Below are 16776 nucleotides of genomic sequence, written 5' to 3' on the forward strand. Positions count from 1 at the left end.
GGCCGCGCGACCAAACAAGGAGGGAGCCCCGGAGGCCCCGGGGGCTGCACCAACAAAGAATAAGCAGTTGTTCTCTCAAGACTGGGCCAAGACGAAGTAGGTGCCGGTCGATGAAGACGGGGAATCGGGCTCCACCTTCACCATAGGCACCGGCCTCCCACCAGACCAAGAAGAGGCGCTAGTTAGCTTCTTACACGCGAACAAGGATGTGTTTTGCGTGGGAAGCGGCAGACATGGTCGGGTTTCCACGTGGAGTAATCGAGCACCACTTGATGGTGTGCCCCAACACACGACTAGTGAAGCAGAAGGCGCGGCGGCAAGCCCCAGAGAAGCAGTCGTTCATCACCCAGGAGACCCGTAAGTTGCTGGAGGCCGGCGTCATTCGTGAAGTGCGGCACCTGGACTGGCTCGCGAACCCAGTCTTCGTCCCCAAGAAGGGCGGGAAGGAGCACATGTGCGTCGATTTCACCCACCTCAACAAGGCCTGTCCTCAAGACCCTTTCCCTCTCCTGCACATCGACTAGATCGTCGACTCCTCCGCCGAGTGTAATTTACTGTGCTTCCTGGACGCCTTCTCGGGCTATCACCAAATCAAGATGGCGATACAAGATGTTGAGAAGACAACCTTTCTAACCCCATGCGGGGTGTACTGCTACACTTGCATGTCGTTTGGGCTGCGCAATGCGGGAGCAACCTTCCAACGGTTGATGCATATCGCCCTGGGACAGCAGCTCGGGAGGAATGCTGAGGCGTACGTTGATGACATAGTGGTGAAATATCAGGAAGCGAGAACTCTTATCAAACATCTGGAGGAGACGTTCGCTAGCCTGCGCCAAGTGAACTTATAGCTGAACCCGAAAAAATGTGTGTTTGGCGTTCCATCTAGTAAACTGATGGGCTTTCTGGTGTCGCACAAAGGGATCGAGGCCAACCAGGAGAAGGTCAAGGCCATAGAAAGAATGAGTCTGCCGCAAACCCTCAAGGAAATGCAGAAGCTGGCGGGCTGCGTAACCTCGCTCAAGCGTTTCATCTCCAAGCTAGGGGAGCGTGCCCTCCCCTTCTTCAAGCTGATCAAAAGGAAAGGCCCGTTTGAGTGGACTCCGGAGGCCGACACAGCCTTTCAAGACCTTAAGAAGTACCTCACCAGTCCACCAGTGATGGTAGCACCGCGCCCCCTTGAACCATTGGTGCTTTACCTGGCCGACATGCCCCACTCTGCCAGCGCGACGCTGGTGGCGGTTTGGGAGGAGCGCCCGATCAAGGGCTCACGGGGAAGCACCTCACGCACGGTTGGGGCGCCGCGGCCTCAGGACGGTGTTCCTGAGGCCTCGGCCGCCCCACCAGTCAACGGCGCTCCTGAGGCTCCGACCAATCCTCCAAACAATGAGACTCTTGAGGATGGTGTTCCCGAGGCCACAGCTGACCTGATAGATGACAAGGCTCCTGAGGACCCTCAGCCCCAGGAGGTGCAGGACTCCGCCAATGCCTCCACCCTCGTCGAGCACCCGGTGTACTTCGTCAGCGCGGTGCTACGTGTTGCACGGGCGTGCTATCCCATGCTGCAAAAGCTCTTTCTCGTGCTCGTCGTTGCCTCCCGAAAGCTGCGCCACTACTTCCAAGGCCACCCCATCAAGGTTGTCTCAGCTTAGCCCCAAAGAGGGTGCTCCGGAGCCCTAACGTCGCGGGGAGGGTCGCCGAATGGAACATTGAACTGCAAGCGTTCCAGTTGGAGTTCAACACTACTAGAATCAAGGGTGCGGCCCTAGCCGACTTCGTGACGGAATGAACTGATGTTTCCAACCGAGAAGTGGGTGAGGACCGTCCCTCTCACTGGGAAGCGAAGCACCAGATGGTTGGGTCATGTACTTCGATAGGAGATTCGCACGCCAGGGCGCGGGGGCTGGAGCCGTGCTCATCTCGCCCACCCAGGACAAGCTCTACTACGTCGTATAGCTATGCTTCTAGCACAGCGAGAAGGTCTCCGACAACATCACAGAATACAAAGGCCTGATCGCCGGACTCAAGGCTGCAGCGGCTTTGGAGGTGAGGCGCCTCACCATCACGGGCGACTCCCAGCTCCTCTTCAACTTCTCCAACAAAGCGTACAAGCCGAAGGACGAGCACATGGAGGCATACCTCGAGGAGGTATGCAAAATTGAGAAACGATTCTTGGGCCTCGAATTGTAGCACGTGCCACGCAGCATGAACAAGCAGGTGGACGACATTGCCAAGAGGGTGTCTTGGCACCTACCTCGGGATCCTCGCATCTTTGAGGAGCAGCTCTTCAAGCCGTCAGCAGCTCTTCAAGCCGTCAGCAGCTCCCCCCGCTGCGGGACCAGCATCGCCTCAGGAGAAACTCCCTCCAGCACCCCTCTCAGGTGCCCCAGCTGGCGGCCTGAACTTGGGAGCCCGCCTACTCCTCGCGCTTCAGCCTCAGGAGGGGTGGTGGACCGAGGAATTCAAGGCATACCTGCTCTAAGGCACCTTTGCCAGAGAAGGAGGAAGATGCAGAGTGTGTGGCCCGCCAGGCCACTGCATACTGCATCCAGGACGGTGAGCTCTACTGGAAATGGCCAAATGATCTTTCCCTACGATGCATCTCCAGGGATCAGGGATGCGAGCTGTTAGCCAACATACATGGCGGGGACTGCGGGCATCACTCTTCATCGCGCACCCTCGTGGGCAAAGTGTTCCGCAATGGATTCTACTGGCCCACGACCCTCAATGATGCCACCGAGCTGGTAAGATCCTGTGATGCCTGTCAGTTCCATGCCAAGCAGATCCACCAGCCTGCTCAGGGCCTCCAGACCATCCCGCTCTCATGGCCGTTCGCGGTCTGGGGATGGACATATTGGGCTCGTTCCCTCGAGCACCCAGGGGTACCGCTACCTCTACGTCGCCATCGAAAAATTCACCAAGTGGGCGGAGGTGGAGGCCGTCCGCACCATCCCAGTTGTCTCGGCCGTCAAGTTCATCAAGAGCCTCATGAGCCGGTTCAGGGTTCCTAATCGCATCATCACCGACAATGGCTCGTAGTTCACCAGCAACCTTTTGAAAACATATTGTGCTAATCTTGGAATGTAGATATGCTATGCTTTTGTGGCACACCCTCGAAGCAACGACCAGGCTGAGCGCGCCAAGGCGCAGAGGTCCCGAGGGGCCTTAAGGCAAGGACCTTCAAGAATAAGCTCGAGGCCTATGGCAGGGGCTGGCTCGACGAGCTCTAGTCCATGCTGTGGTCCATCCGCACCACCGCCACCAAGCCGACGGGCGAGACTCCATTCTTCCTTGTATATGGAGCTGAAGCGGTTCTCCCTCACGAGGTCAGGCATCGCTCTGCGTGGGTCTTGGCGTTTGACGAGGCATGCCAGGATGCCTCGCGGGGGATGGACCTCATGCTGGGGGAGGAACGCCACTGCCAAGCCTCGCTCTGAGCAGCGTGGTACCAGCAGGCGCTGCGGCAGTACCACTGCCGCAGCGTCCGCTCCAGGACGCTTGAGGTGGGTGATCTCGTTCTGAGGCGGGCGCTCTCCAGGGAAGGGCTGCATAAGCTCTCACCCATATGGGAGGGCCTGTTTAGGATCGCCCATGTCTCCAGGCCTGGCGCCGCACGCCTAGAGACGCAGGACGGGATCCCCATCCAGAACGCCTGGAACATCCAGCACCTCCGGAAGTTCTACCCATGAAGCAAGGCCCCATGCCTGTGAAGGTCTCCGCTCGTGACACTCTCACGTAATAATGAGTTGGGGCTGTATACGCCCCGGAGTCTCCTGAGTGTCGCCCCTGGGCCTCACGGGGGCTCCCACCCACGTCCTAGTGGAGGCCCCATGCTCCGCGCTGGTGGGAAGACAATAAGACTAGTCTAGGTGCCGGACGCGGCTGTTCTTTTGCTTGCTTTCTGTAGCTGGTTTGCAACTTCTTGAATGAAATTTGGAGCTTTCGTGTCTTTCATCCGCCAGGGTTGAAATTTTCTCTCTTTCTATTTTTGTTCGCCTTTCTAACCGAGTGTCAGGAGGAGTGGTAGTTGCCTGTCGCTCTTCCTCGCGCGCGGGGGCTAGGTACGGTGTGCATGCCTGGGCTTGCCTGTGACCACACCTCGCCGACACCTTGCCACCCAGCTTGGCGCCCTTAATCCTCGTGAGATGCCCTCGAACGAGCTAATGGACATACACACCCTCTTAAGTCCATGCCTCCAGGCATCGCGACGGGGCGCGCTAAGCCACAACCAGTCCACGCTCGGGAGCTTGTCCGAGGAAGGACGGGGCACCTCATGAGGTTTTCTAACCTTGTAGCTACACGACGTCTCCTGAGACTTGACGGCTCTTGAGTCATCTAGAAGGGAGCCTTTGGAAGATGCCCCCGGAAAGGCGCACCCTCGCGACATGGGAGACTACCATAAGCACATCGAGCTAAGTTACCCTAATCGCGCCTAGTAGAAACACGGGTATCATGGCATGATATGAAAATAACAAGCATAGCATAGCGGCGTAAGCGTCGTGGTTCATTACATGCCCTAGCAGGGCCCTCTACTTTTTTCAAATGCAGGAAGCAGCTCTCGAGGCCAGGCTCCAGTGGTGCCCGAGCTCAGTCCGAGTCTTCCTCCTGCTTCACCGGGGCACGGTGGCGAGGCGGCTTGTCGCCTTCCCCGATCCGAGCCAGGCGGCGTGGTGGTTCATTGTAGTTGCGGCCGATGGTACTCTCACCAGAGGAGGAGCCGCCGCTGCTGGAGGTATCGTGACCGTCACCAAGGGCAAGCTCACCCTCGTCGTCATCGTGGCCGTCGCCAAGGGCAACCTCGTCGTTGCCGCTGCCATCCTCCGGGAAGCACCCTGCACGACGGTCGTATTCCCCAAACACCCTCACATAGAGGGTCGCAAGGCCGTCGTACCTGAAATAGAGGGTGCACCTCCCGCTCAGGCCCCATGCACGGGCAAACGGCTGCCAACCGCGGTTCAAGGACACGTTGCCCGCAGCGGTGACTTCGACCCCGACCCATAAGGCCCTACTGCAGCAACCGTCAGTCTGCAGCCAGAGGCCATCAAGCCCCGCGGTCGGCAACGCACCCGCGAAAGAGGCGCGGGAACGGGAGCCAGATGCCAGCAGGCCTCTTCGACCACACGACGAACTCCGGGAACGCATCCGCCGAGTGGGAGCGCGACCGAGGAGGCCGGGCGACCACAGCGTGCCTCCCCCAATCACAGGAGCTGCCCCGTCCTCGGCAGCTTACACTGCGAGGGGAAGCACCGCCGCAGCTGCCTGAGGCGACACCAGCTCTCGAAGAGGTGTGCCCGCGCCCGCGAGGGGCTACCGCCGGGGTCGTGGCGTACTTGCGGGGGCGTCCGCGGCCTCTCTTGGGAGGCGGCGAGCCTAGCCCCTCCTTGGGGGCCTTCCCCTTTTCTGCGGCGGAGAACCTCCTCGTCGGCTCCATGAACACTTCGGCAAGACGGCGAGACAAAGGAGGAAGAAGGAAGAGCGAGCAGCATGAAGATGGAGATGAGTAGGGGGCTCTACCCCTCCCCTCATTTATAGCCAGAGGGAGGCCAACCGCCGGCCTCCACGATCCCGAGTAATGATGATCTTTTTGCATGCAGCTGGCTCTTGTCAAGTCGAACGGTTGCCGAGGCAGCATGGGGAAGCGGAGACGCCCATGTCCCATCAAGCGCCACGCGTTGGCGAAGGCCGCAGGCGGTTGGGGCCCGCGGCGCTTCACCCTTGCCCTTTGGCTTCACCTCGAAGCCAAGTCCGAGTGTGCCTTGGGCCCGGGGGTTACTGTTGGCGTTCTGGGAACCGTGGTACCCAGACTTGCCTGCTTGCGGCCCACGGCGTGGCTCCATCGACGGCCCGGTACAACCCATCTTCAACACCAACAACACAAGACCCTTGCGAGGGGCCAAGCCTCGTGAGGCGGACGACGTCAAGACCTCCAGAAGGAGCGGCCCCCCTTAGGCTGACTCCTGAGGAGCGGAAATTTCTATGCGCGCCCTCACCTCGTGAGGATCGAATGACACGAGCCATGAGGACCAAGCCCAGGTGGGCGCCAGCAGGTGTAGTATAGTAGGTTTCCTCTTTGATGCCAAAGAGGCAAGCGCATGCGCGAAGTCCCGAGAAATCAGCCAAAGGTTTCCATTTCCATGCAACAAGACCAAGACCGCCAGGACGACAGCACGGAGGTCATCGCCGAGCCCATCACGGCATCACGACCAGAAACTTTGGAGGCGCAGACCACCTTTCGTCAGGATAAGATGTACTAGTTGTCTCCCTTCGAATTTGGCCATTGTGGGATCCCTTCCCGCCTTCATTTTGGGGGAAAAGGACCAAGGCCACTATAAATATAGCCTAGCCACCACCATAGAAGCGGATCCGGATCCAGACGATCCAAACCCTCACCAGCTCACCCAAGCACAAGAACACACCGCCTGAGGTTGTTCTCCCACTATACTAGTTCATCCTCCGCCCACCTCGAGGCCAATCCACTACAAAGCAGGAGTAGGGTTTTACACCGCAAGGTGGCCCGAACCTAGGTAAATTGCCTTGTTCCATTTCCTTCCAGTTCATCGAGCTAGGCCATGAGATCGACGAGTAGGCAGATTGGGGAGGTTGAGTTCTTTGCACGCACCCCAGAGTTTGAATCTATCCAGGTGTCTGCGGAGCTCCGAATCCGACACAGGCGGCGTGGGAAACGCTCACGCAGCTGATGTAGGCCGAGACATCCACGGAATGGCTCGATCTCGTAGGCGCCGACTGCCAAGGTGGAATCGAGCTCTCTCGTCGTTCCGTAGGGTCGTATGGAGAACTCCGTTTTTTGCACAGTACAAACGCAAGCGCTCATATATACACGCATACACCCACCTCTATAAACACCGACGCGCACACCATATCCCTATTTACCCCTTCAAAAGACTGAGCTAGCATATCATTTTGAGATTTTACGAAGTCATTGTAGGTGCCTCATAGTTAATGGGAATGTCTCCTTCGACTAAACGCGCATCGCCGAAAATCCTGAAATAAATCTAAAATAAATGCAAGCACCGGGACTTGAATCCTGATGGGTTGGGATATCATTGTCCTCCACAAGGATGGTAATGTATGGCATATGGTCAAAGTTGTTTTTTTTATAAAAGACGTTTTTATTAAGAGTAACACCTGGTCTCCGCAACGGTTAGTTCAGTACAACGGCATGCCCGGTGTCTTGACGGCCATGGTGATTGTCAGCGTGCAGGTCTGACAAACATAACCGTGTCAAAATTCATTGTGAAGATGCTATTTGCAACACGCTTCGTGTTCTAGATGAAAACCCTTGTCCTGGTATTTGCTGGCCGGACCGAGCAATGATGAATTTGTGTCATTATGTTGTTGAAGAATTTTTCTCAGTAACAACAATGGCGCAGGGATGCTTATCTCTTCCCGAAGACATTGTTGCTGAAGAAGTTGACATAGTCGTACATGTTACATCCATATCTTGTAGCGGTTCCGCCATAGTTGCTTTTGCTACCTACTTCATTTGTTAATGATTTTGGCCAACAAGCCATGAAAAAAGGTGATTTCTCTCTTTCTCTAACTCCTTGTCAACCTATTAACTTCTTGTTGTGAAGAACACCTAAATTACTTCTATAGAAATAAAAAGGTTACTACCTCCGCCCAAAGTGAATTGAGCGTAGAGTTTAAGTGCACCAGAACATGAGTTCTTTGTAGTGGAACCAACCCCAGGGTTTAAGTCTTAGACTTGTTACTAATGCACATATTTTTCTAGATTTATTTCATAAGATTATATATTTGCTCGAGATACAAAAATAACAAATTAGACATTAATGTGATAGTGGGCCAAATCTAAAACCCAATTTCTGTTATGTACTAATCATTGTCGAGTTTGTCATCTTTTTCTAAGATATTTTTTGAATTTTGATTTGAAATTTTGTGACGGCATACATTGATGTTGTGTGAATCAGTGACGGAGCTAGGGCCATGGCTCCCCCGTGCTCAATTTTTTTCTAAAACATCCCTAGATTGTCCCCTCCACCGTTTTCCTTCCTGCATTAGCCCCGGCCCATGATTCTTGCCTTCGTCCCGGATGTGAATGCGCTATTTTTTCAATATTTTATAGGGTGGCACGGGAGTTTAGTGCATCGATAGCACCACAAGGATGGATGCACCGGATACATTCACACTTGATGTTACCCTGAGTTAGCCCCTGGTTAATTAGTGCATTGATTTGTCTGTCTTTGCCTGAACACGTAAATTGTTGTTTGAATGTACTCCATGTATCCCATCCAGGTTTCGTGTGTCATGTCCTAATTAATATATTTTTCATGAAAATAAACATTGTTGTTTGAATGTACTCTATGTGACCCATCCAAGTTTCGTGTGTCATATCCTAATTAATATATTTTCCATGAAAATAAACTCGCAATCAGTGCTGAAGTTTTCCTTGGCTGAGCTCGTTGTAACTTGGTGGTGGTGTCTTGGTGTGGTCTTCCGGATGCCAATTTCATCGGTCTCGCTTTAGCCCTCGGGTGGGTGTCTTCACATTCGGCGGACCGGCACCCTTCAGGCGGGAGGGGGGGAGGGGGGGGGAGGAGGGTGTGGGGCAGGGAGCCCCCTTCAGAGATGGAGGAGGCTGACATCAACGGCTATAGCTCATGTAGCTGACAAAGGTGCTCCTCCAACTGCTGATGTTCTTTTCTGCAAGTTCTTGATGGTGTCGTGCGTGGTGGTTTGCTCGCTTTGGAGGGCTTCTTCAACCTCTAGTTGTAATGGTGCTATAGTTTCCATATCTTTGCTAGTAGTTTTGTCGAAGTCTTTTTGAAAAGGTCCAAAAATTGCTGGCTATTTCATTGATTCATAGCAGGGAGAAGTGGTGATAACAAAAGGTTTGTCCGGTGGTCAAAGACCAAGGATGAAAAGAAAAGAACGTAAAAGAGGCAGAAGCCTACCCCGAGCAAGAGCAACTAAGGGCCGATACTCTCATGGTAGTTCCCCGAAAGGGCTCTCAATACATTTCGCTCCGGCGAGTCTCCATAGTTCAATTGAGTTTCTGATTTCCTAGTCTTGTTGTTGAAAGTGCTTCTATTCCGTTCGCGCCATATCTCCCAGCATGCTGCCAGTAGTATAGTTTTTATTCCTTTTCTCTCCCTTGGCGCTGCCTCATTGACGATTGCTCTGATGATCTGCAGTGGTCGTCTCTGGCGCCACTCGTCCTTCGGCGCGAGGGCTGAGCAGCCGCGCCATGTTGCCACCTGGTGCCACACTCTCCGTGCCGTGGGGCATTCCCAGAAGATATGTTTGCTCGTTTCAAGATTTCTGTGGCAAAATTGGCAGAAGTATCCGTTCGGCCAGCCCCGGCGTTGGGGTCTGTCATTGGACCAGACTCGGTTCTGCAGCAGTAGCCAGACGAACATCTTGATCTTCCCTGGAACCCAAGTTTTCCATATAAATCTATCAAACTCCGATAGGTGCCGACCCTGGAAATGCATTTTGTAAGCAGAGCTTGCTGTGTATCCCCCCTTTGCCTCCAGGTTCCAGCGTATTTGGTCTCTTTCACCTCCATTGAGTATGATGCTGGCCTCTCAAATTCTCCGTTGCAGACGCAGGAAATCCTGCAGTAGCTAGTTGACATCACCACACGCTAGATCTCTAATCCAAGTGGAATTGTGTACCGCTTCATAGACTGTCATGTTCTTACGCCGGGAGTGTTTGAACAGCCTTGGGTAGCTCTAAGCAAGGGTTCTGGGCCCTAGCCAGGTTGATTTCCAGAACACTGATGTCTTGCCATCACCTACTATCACAGTTGTTGCTGTGGCAAATAGGGCTCTGTCGTCTTCGTCGCATGGCGGTGGTGTGCCTACCCATGGTCTATCCGGGGTCCTTCCATGCAATCCATAGCCATCAGAGCCGGAGGGCTCGGCTGAAACTATGTAGGTCGAGGATTCCAAGCCCCCCTCTGTTGGTGCACACACCGTATGCCAATTAACCTTGCAGCTGGCCCCTGTTATCTCCTCATCTTGCTTCCAAATGAACCTTCTCCGGCACTTGTCGATCTCCTTGAGCAGTTTTTGTGGCACCCCCAACAATGAAAGAGCAAAAGTGGGCATCGCACTGAGCACGCTTCTGACCAGCACTCTTTTGCTGGCAGGTGGGAGTAGCCGACCCTTCCATCCCGCTTGCCTAGCCCTGATTCTATCTATGAGGAACTGTAGATGCACTATCCTAAGCCGTGTAGTCGTCACCAGTAGGCCTAAATATTTTATGGGGAAGGAGGCAATGGATCCACCGAAACTGCCAAGGATCTCAGAGAGATCAATGTCTTCGCACCTGATCGGTGTTGCTGTTGATTTTTCCGGGTTGACATGAAGGCCCGTGGCGTTTCGGAAATCTCTTAGGATCTCCATGATGGTGTCTATTTCATGCCGGTCCGGGTTTGCAAAGACGACCACATCGTCCGCGTAGAGGCTGACTCTAAGTTTTATCTCACGGCCTGGCAACGACGCAATCAGGTATTGCTCCACCGCCACCTCCAGCACTCTATGTAGAGGGTCAATGGCCAAGATGAATAACAGCGGCGAGAGAGGGTCACCCTGTCGTAGCCCTTTGCGGTGTCTAATCCTTGGCCCCGGAGTGCCATTGAGAAGGAAGGTCGACGAGGAGGTGGAGAGGAGGAGTGCAATCCAGTCTCGCCATCGCGAGCTAAAACCTAACTGTTGAAGCAGCTCTAGCAGGTATTCCCAAGAAACATTGTCGAAGGCCTTTGAGATGTCTAACTTGAGGAGCAGGGCCGGCGTCTTCTTTGCATGGAGGGATTTGACGCAGTTTTGTACGTAAAGGAAACTGTCATGGATGCATTTGGTTCGAGGGAACGCCGTCTGCACCAGTGAGATCAAGGTTTGGATCACCATTGCTAATCGGAGGGAGAGCACTTTCGAGATCAATTTTTCTATGGAGTGTATAAGACTAATGGGCTTGTAGTCTGTGATTGTGGCTGCGTCATCTTTCTTTGGAAGAAGAACTACAACGGCTGTGTTGAGCATCTAGAAATTGCCCCTGGCGAGATGGTAGAACTGGTGGAAGGCCGCCATGATGTCCCCTTTTAGGGTTTGCCAGCAGGTTCTGAAGAAGACGCCGGAGAAGCCATCTGGCCCAGAGGATTTTTCCGTAGGCGATTGTTTGATTGCTTGCCACACTTCATGTTAGGTGAAAGGGTTATCGAGCCCGCCTCCTTGTACCCTTGGCAACTCGATGTAGCTCCAATCTATTGTGTTGGGTCGGCCCTGTCTAGCTCCTAAAGATCGGTCGAAGTGATTGTGGATTAGCTCCTCTTTTTCATCATGCGTTGTGGCAACTCCAGCCGGTCCTTGCAGCGAGTGGATGAAAATTGTCATGCGCCTGGCGCTGATCTTGGCCTGGAAGAAGGCCGTTTGGGCATTGCCCGCTCGCAGCCAGGTTATCCTAGATGCCTGGCGCTTCCGAGCTCTTTCTACCGCCGTTAGCCCTAGAATACGCAGCTTCAGAAGTTTCCGTAGGTGGAACTCTCCCTCGGTGAGGGGCCGGCGTTCTTGTGCAATGTCCAGACGGAGAACAATCATCGTGGCAAGCTGCAGTTGCAGTTTTGCATCACTAAACAGCGATCTGCTCCAAATTCTTAGGTCTCCAGCCACCCGTTGCATCTTGATGTTTAGACGAGTAAAAGCGCAAGTTGTTGGGGCGGGGCATTGCCAGGCTCTTTGTACAGTCTCGTGAAAACAAGGAAATCTTGGCCAGAAGGATTCAAAACGGAATCGCGGCGCCTGGCGAGGGGCTGCAGCTGCCGCGAGGAGCAACGGGCAGTGGTCCGAGCTATTTACACAACATTATGTATCATCTCGCTGTTACTTTTCTCTTTTGATTTCTATGTTGGTCGATGTAAAAGCCTTGTCAGTTCAAAGGCAGATTCTTTTTGAACTTCCGTTCTAAAAAATGTACTTTGTGTATATCATCCACGTATCGTGTGTCACAACCAAATTAATATATTTTCCATCAAAATAAACTCACAACCTCAAATTCTCAATCGCAACACATTCCAGGCTACTACCTCCATCTTTGTTTATTGGCTTCTATTTTGTGCCAAATTTTAACCATAAATTTAACTAACAAAGTATTAATGCATGCCACAAAAAATTATATCATGGATTCGCATTTGAACATAGTTTCAGATGATATTATTTTTGCTATGTATAACTTTTTCTGTTAGTGAAAATCCTGGTCAAAATATGACCCTAAATATGAAGAGAACTAATAAATCAGAACAAAGATAGTATATTATACTCCCTCCAATCTATAATCTATAATAAGTGTCACAGTTTTGAACTAAGGTTGAGGAGTAGCAGATTGATTCGCACGCGCTACAAATACAACGCGGCTCCAGCTTGTTTTGCCTGATATTGTTCAGATAATCCATTTTTATTCCCATAAATTGGTCCATCGATTGTTAGACCAGTGTAGAAACTATGAGATGGCTGAATATTATGTTGTATTGATCTGACCCGTGTAGGGGTATATATAGAGGTACAATGGAGGGAGAGAGACTATGGAGTAGAGGACAAGTTAAACCTATCCTATTTCTATCTCTTATCTCTATCTTAAACGTAAATATACTTCTAACATTCCCCCTCAGTTGTAGCGGGAGTGAAGCGGACGATTACGACTGAATTTGAAGTCTTGCTCTTTTGTCGTCTTCTCCGCTGCACCATCATCCACTGCGTCTCTGATGGGTCGGCAGTTAAGGCGGTGGCTGCGTCCCCTTCTGGTGCCTTCCTGCCTTCTCCTCTATTCCCTCCCGCAGTCACAGTGGGAGTGTCGTGGACGCAAGTGACGAGGCGGACGCTGTTGACTGGAGTTGTTGCCGATGAGTTGCAGTAGACGTAGCCATTAATGTCGAGGTAGCCGATCATGGTGATGTAGCCGTGGTCGAGGTGGTCGTGGTCGATGGTGTGGTCGTCGTGGATGATGAAGCCGCACAAAGCCGGATGCGCAAAAAAAAGCGCTATGACGGAGCTGCAAACATGGACGATGCACCTTGCGGATGTCAGAGGGTGCCGTTGGCGATGAGTCCACCGGTTTTGTCAAGCACACACCGAGCACACATCGGTTTTGCCAGAACCGTGCGGCCGTGTAGGGTCGTCACTGTAGTGACGCCATGTCGATGCAGTCGTGCCGTCGTGGATGACGCGGTCGATGCCGTCGTCATGACGCAGTCATTGCCGTCGTCGTGGTCGCGTCTTGCAGAAAATTAGAGGATGCTAGGTGTCCATCTTGTGGACAAGGTGGCGGCGGTGTGTTGACGAAGATGTTGATGAGGACCACGATGATGAAGACCTTGGCGACAAAGTGTCGGCGATGGGGTTGCAGCGGCGTGTCGACGATGATGCGCCGCGCTGGAGGCATCCCTCGTGGCGACGAAATATGGATGCCGTGCCGTAACGAGGAAGTATGTTGGCTCGTAGCCTGGCGTAGTCTGACAGCTTGATGTTGTTCGGCTCGATGGAGTCCTTGTAGTTGCAGATCGGTGGCTTAATGCAGAATAACTAATGCAAACACGCATGTAGATGCGTGCGGGCGTTTACCCTCCCGTGATCGATATATGGCTGGTTCGCTCGGTGAAGACTGATGATGCAGATGGTTGACCTGCGTTGCTCCTGTCCGGCGTCCGTGCAGGACGCATAGATGGTCCGCCGGTCTTCTATTTGTTGGCTTGTTTGGCCGGCCTGAGCTGCTCCTCGCATGATGCCCGCATGTTGATGTAGAGCGGACGTGGTGATGGAGGGTTGTCGAGAGGCAGGGAGTCTGAACGTGAACGAAGCGTCCCGCTTGGAATTGCTGGTCCGGCGGGCGGATGGTCGATGCAGAGCCCGTGCGTTTGTGTCGTCGTCCCGGCCGTATCGGCATAGCGTCATGCATGGAGTTGCTTGAGTCGAAGTAGATTGATCTGCCGCGTCGTGGAGTTGCGGGCATCTGGTGCTTCGTGACGCATCTGCTCATGCTCTTTTGGAGCCGATCGTGTGCGTGAACCTGGCTAAAATCCATCAGACCACATCCATCATGTGCATGGATTAACACATGGACGTGGGATGCTCTTGGCCTGCTGATGTTGGTGTGCACCGGGAGGAGACCTGCATGTATCGGGTAGATCACTCGCGCTCGCGTTGGAGTCGATGTCGTGGCGCAGCTCCACCGGGACGCCTGGGCCCTTCGACCTTCGTGCGCTGCTCCTCTGGATCGCCCTAGAGTCGCCGGCCGCCCATGGTACGTGACGCGTCAGTCGCGCACCCTTGCACACCTTTCGGTGCCGGATCTACTGAAGCTTGAAGAATGAAGACGATGTTGGGCTGGAGGACGACTCTATCGGATCGCGCTTTTGCGATGCCAGCGCTGCTGCGATTGCACCGGATGTTTGAGGATCAAAAGGATTATTTGGTGGCTAAAAAAGAATCTACTAGAGAAAATTTCAAAATTGATCTAATCTAAACTAGGAAATCAATCTCTTTGATTGATCGGGTGCCGCGCCCCCGAGGAGAAGATATTAATCTCTTCGGAGGCGGCACGCTGCAGAAGTGGTGAGAAGTCCTAGGATCGGCGTCGTGAGACTAACCGCTCTAATACCATATGAAAAATTGTAGATGGATGAATATTATGTTGTATTGATCTGACCCGTGTAGGGGTATATATAGAGGTACAATGGAGGGAGAGAGACTATGGAGTAGAGGACAAGTTAAACCTATCCTATTTCTATCTCTTATCTTTATCTTAAACGTAAATATACTTCTAACAACCAGCACATAGCAGCAAATATATTTATTTCTTCCAAGTTCATAGAGCAAGTCCATGGATGGTCAATATGCAAGCTAAGCGAAGAGTGTCCCAGCCATGACAGTAACAGCTTCTCCCTGAATCCGCACTCGCCGATTCACAACATCCAGCTCCAGGTATAGTGTCCCACTCCTTGGAGATACCTGATGATGAAATGAACCGAAAAATGGGAATTGACATGATAGTTTGGTTGATTGAGCGCTAAACTGTAGCATTTCCTTTCCCCCCCAAAAAAAGGGATCACTGTAGTAAATGATAGTAGTACTTAGTTCACTTGTCGAAAACATATTCAGCAACATTATATTACCTGAAATGCTATCAGTTTTTGCTTCCCCAGCTTTCCACCCCAGTAGGGTGCCAAAACACAGTGTGCACTGCCACATACGGGATCCTACAGAAATTTTGGGAACAGGTTATGGAGTTGTACTATGAACTAGGGTGAAATGGTTAAAGCAGCTTCACTATTAATATGTATTACTCCTACCTCATCAATCCCAAATTTTGGGCAGAAGAAGCGTGTGAAGAAGTCATAACCCGATCCAGCAGGCGCCGGTGCTGTAACAATCACACCTCTGCCGGCACACTTTCTAATTTCTTCGATGTTAGGAAGGACATCGGCGACCTCTTTTCCTGATGAAAGTTCAACCTGAAAGCCATGCCAGATTCTTTTGGTGAGTCTAGAAAACACAATTCTTTACTTCAATTGTGTTTCTAAGTTAGTAGGAAATGATTTTTAAAATCATGGTTATGCACGCAAAAAAAAAGCGAGTGAGGTAAGAGAAAGTACGATGAAGTCGTTGGTGGTCACTGATTTGTGAACACTGACGACGGGCGCGCCGTTGAGCGTCTCCGGGATGGACGGCAGCTCGCCGGCGGGATCGCAACGCACATAATCACTCATGGGGAAGTCCAGCTCAATGAACAGCTTCCCCTGCTTCTCCGCCTCCGGTGCAGGAACCTTCTTGGCGGTCAGGACCCCGGACTTGGTCACGAACTCAACCACGCCATGGCGCTCCGCGAGGACAGACGTGAAGAGGAAGTGGGCGGTGGCCAGCGTCGCGTGCCCGCAGAGCGCGACCTGGAAACGACGGCGCATACGGATCAGTTGCGAGCAACGACGCTGATTCAGCGGGTGCCTTTCAGGTGGGAGGCTAGGCGGCGACCTCCGTGACGCGGGTGAACCAGCGGAGGTGGAACCGCGGCGTGGCGGCATCGGCCGCGCAGGACGAGTCACGGGAGAAGAAGGCCGTCTGGGAGAGGTTGAACTCGACGGCGACGGACTGCATCCACCGCCCGTCTCCCGCGGGGGCGGCCGCGTCGTCCTCCAGGAAGCACACCGCGGCCGGGTTGCCCTTGAACGGCTGGGCCGTGAAGGCATCCACCTGCGACGAGACCACACGGCGTGGACATCGGTTCTCAATCGAGCCAACAAGAGAAAGAAAATGGAGGTTTAGAGAAGAGAGCACTGACCACGACATACTGGATTCCTTTCTTGGCCATGTCCGCTAAAGATGAGAGCTGCTCCAAATCCGTCGGTATGCCTGCTAGTGATATGTCGGTACGGATGTGCACCGGAGGAGGATCAGGTTTTTATAGGACAGCAAGTACTGGTGCTAGTCAAATCAGCTGCTGATGATGGGAGTTGGTAGAGCAATAATCATCAGTGACGATATGGAACTTGCAGGCTTCCTTCCTCGCGAAACTAATCCACACGGCCGCGAAACAAGGGATTCAGATCCTGTGACATTGGGAGGGAAGTCAGGGGCAGCTACAGTACCCTGACATTCCTTCCCCGGATTTTCCTAAACCATGATCTAACCAGGGATTCATAAACAGTAATTATCCACAGTAATTCATAAACAGTGCCAGATCTACAGTGATTCACGGCCAGGGCTAGCCCCGACATCCCTTCTTTGTTTTATACACATAGTTTACTGTAGC

The 16776-nt window shown here is 52.9% G+C and overlaps 1 protein-coding gene across 1 annotated transcript; it reads right to left on the reverse strand.

Moving 5' to 3' along the window:
- Positions 1-14646: 14646 nt before the first annotated feature.
- On the reverse strand, positions 14647-16415 carry LOC123065332 (uncharacterized isomerase BH0283). The gene is made up of 6 exons (XM_044488656.1): positions 16306-16415; positions 15999-16217; positions 15623-15913; positions 15320-15481; positions 15143-15226; positions 14647-14978 (listed from the first exon to the last, which is right to left on the reverse strand). Exons 1-6 carry the CDS (start codon positions 16333-16335, stop codon positions 14871-14873), a joined length of 894 nt encoding a protein of 297 aa, XP_044344591.1. The 5' UTR covers positions 16336-16415; the 3' UTR covers positions 14647-14870.
- Between the last annotated feature and the right edge of the window lie 361 nt (positions 16416-16776).

This window comes from Triticum aestivum, chromosome 3B, assembly GCF_018294505.1.
Source record: "Triticum aestivum cultivar Chinese Spring chromosome 3B, IWGSC CS RefSeq v2.1, whole genome shotgun sequence".
Lineage (NCBI taxonomy): Eukaryota > Viridiplantae > Streptophyta > Magnoliopsida > Poales > Poaceae > Triticum > Triticum aestivum.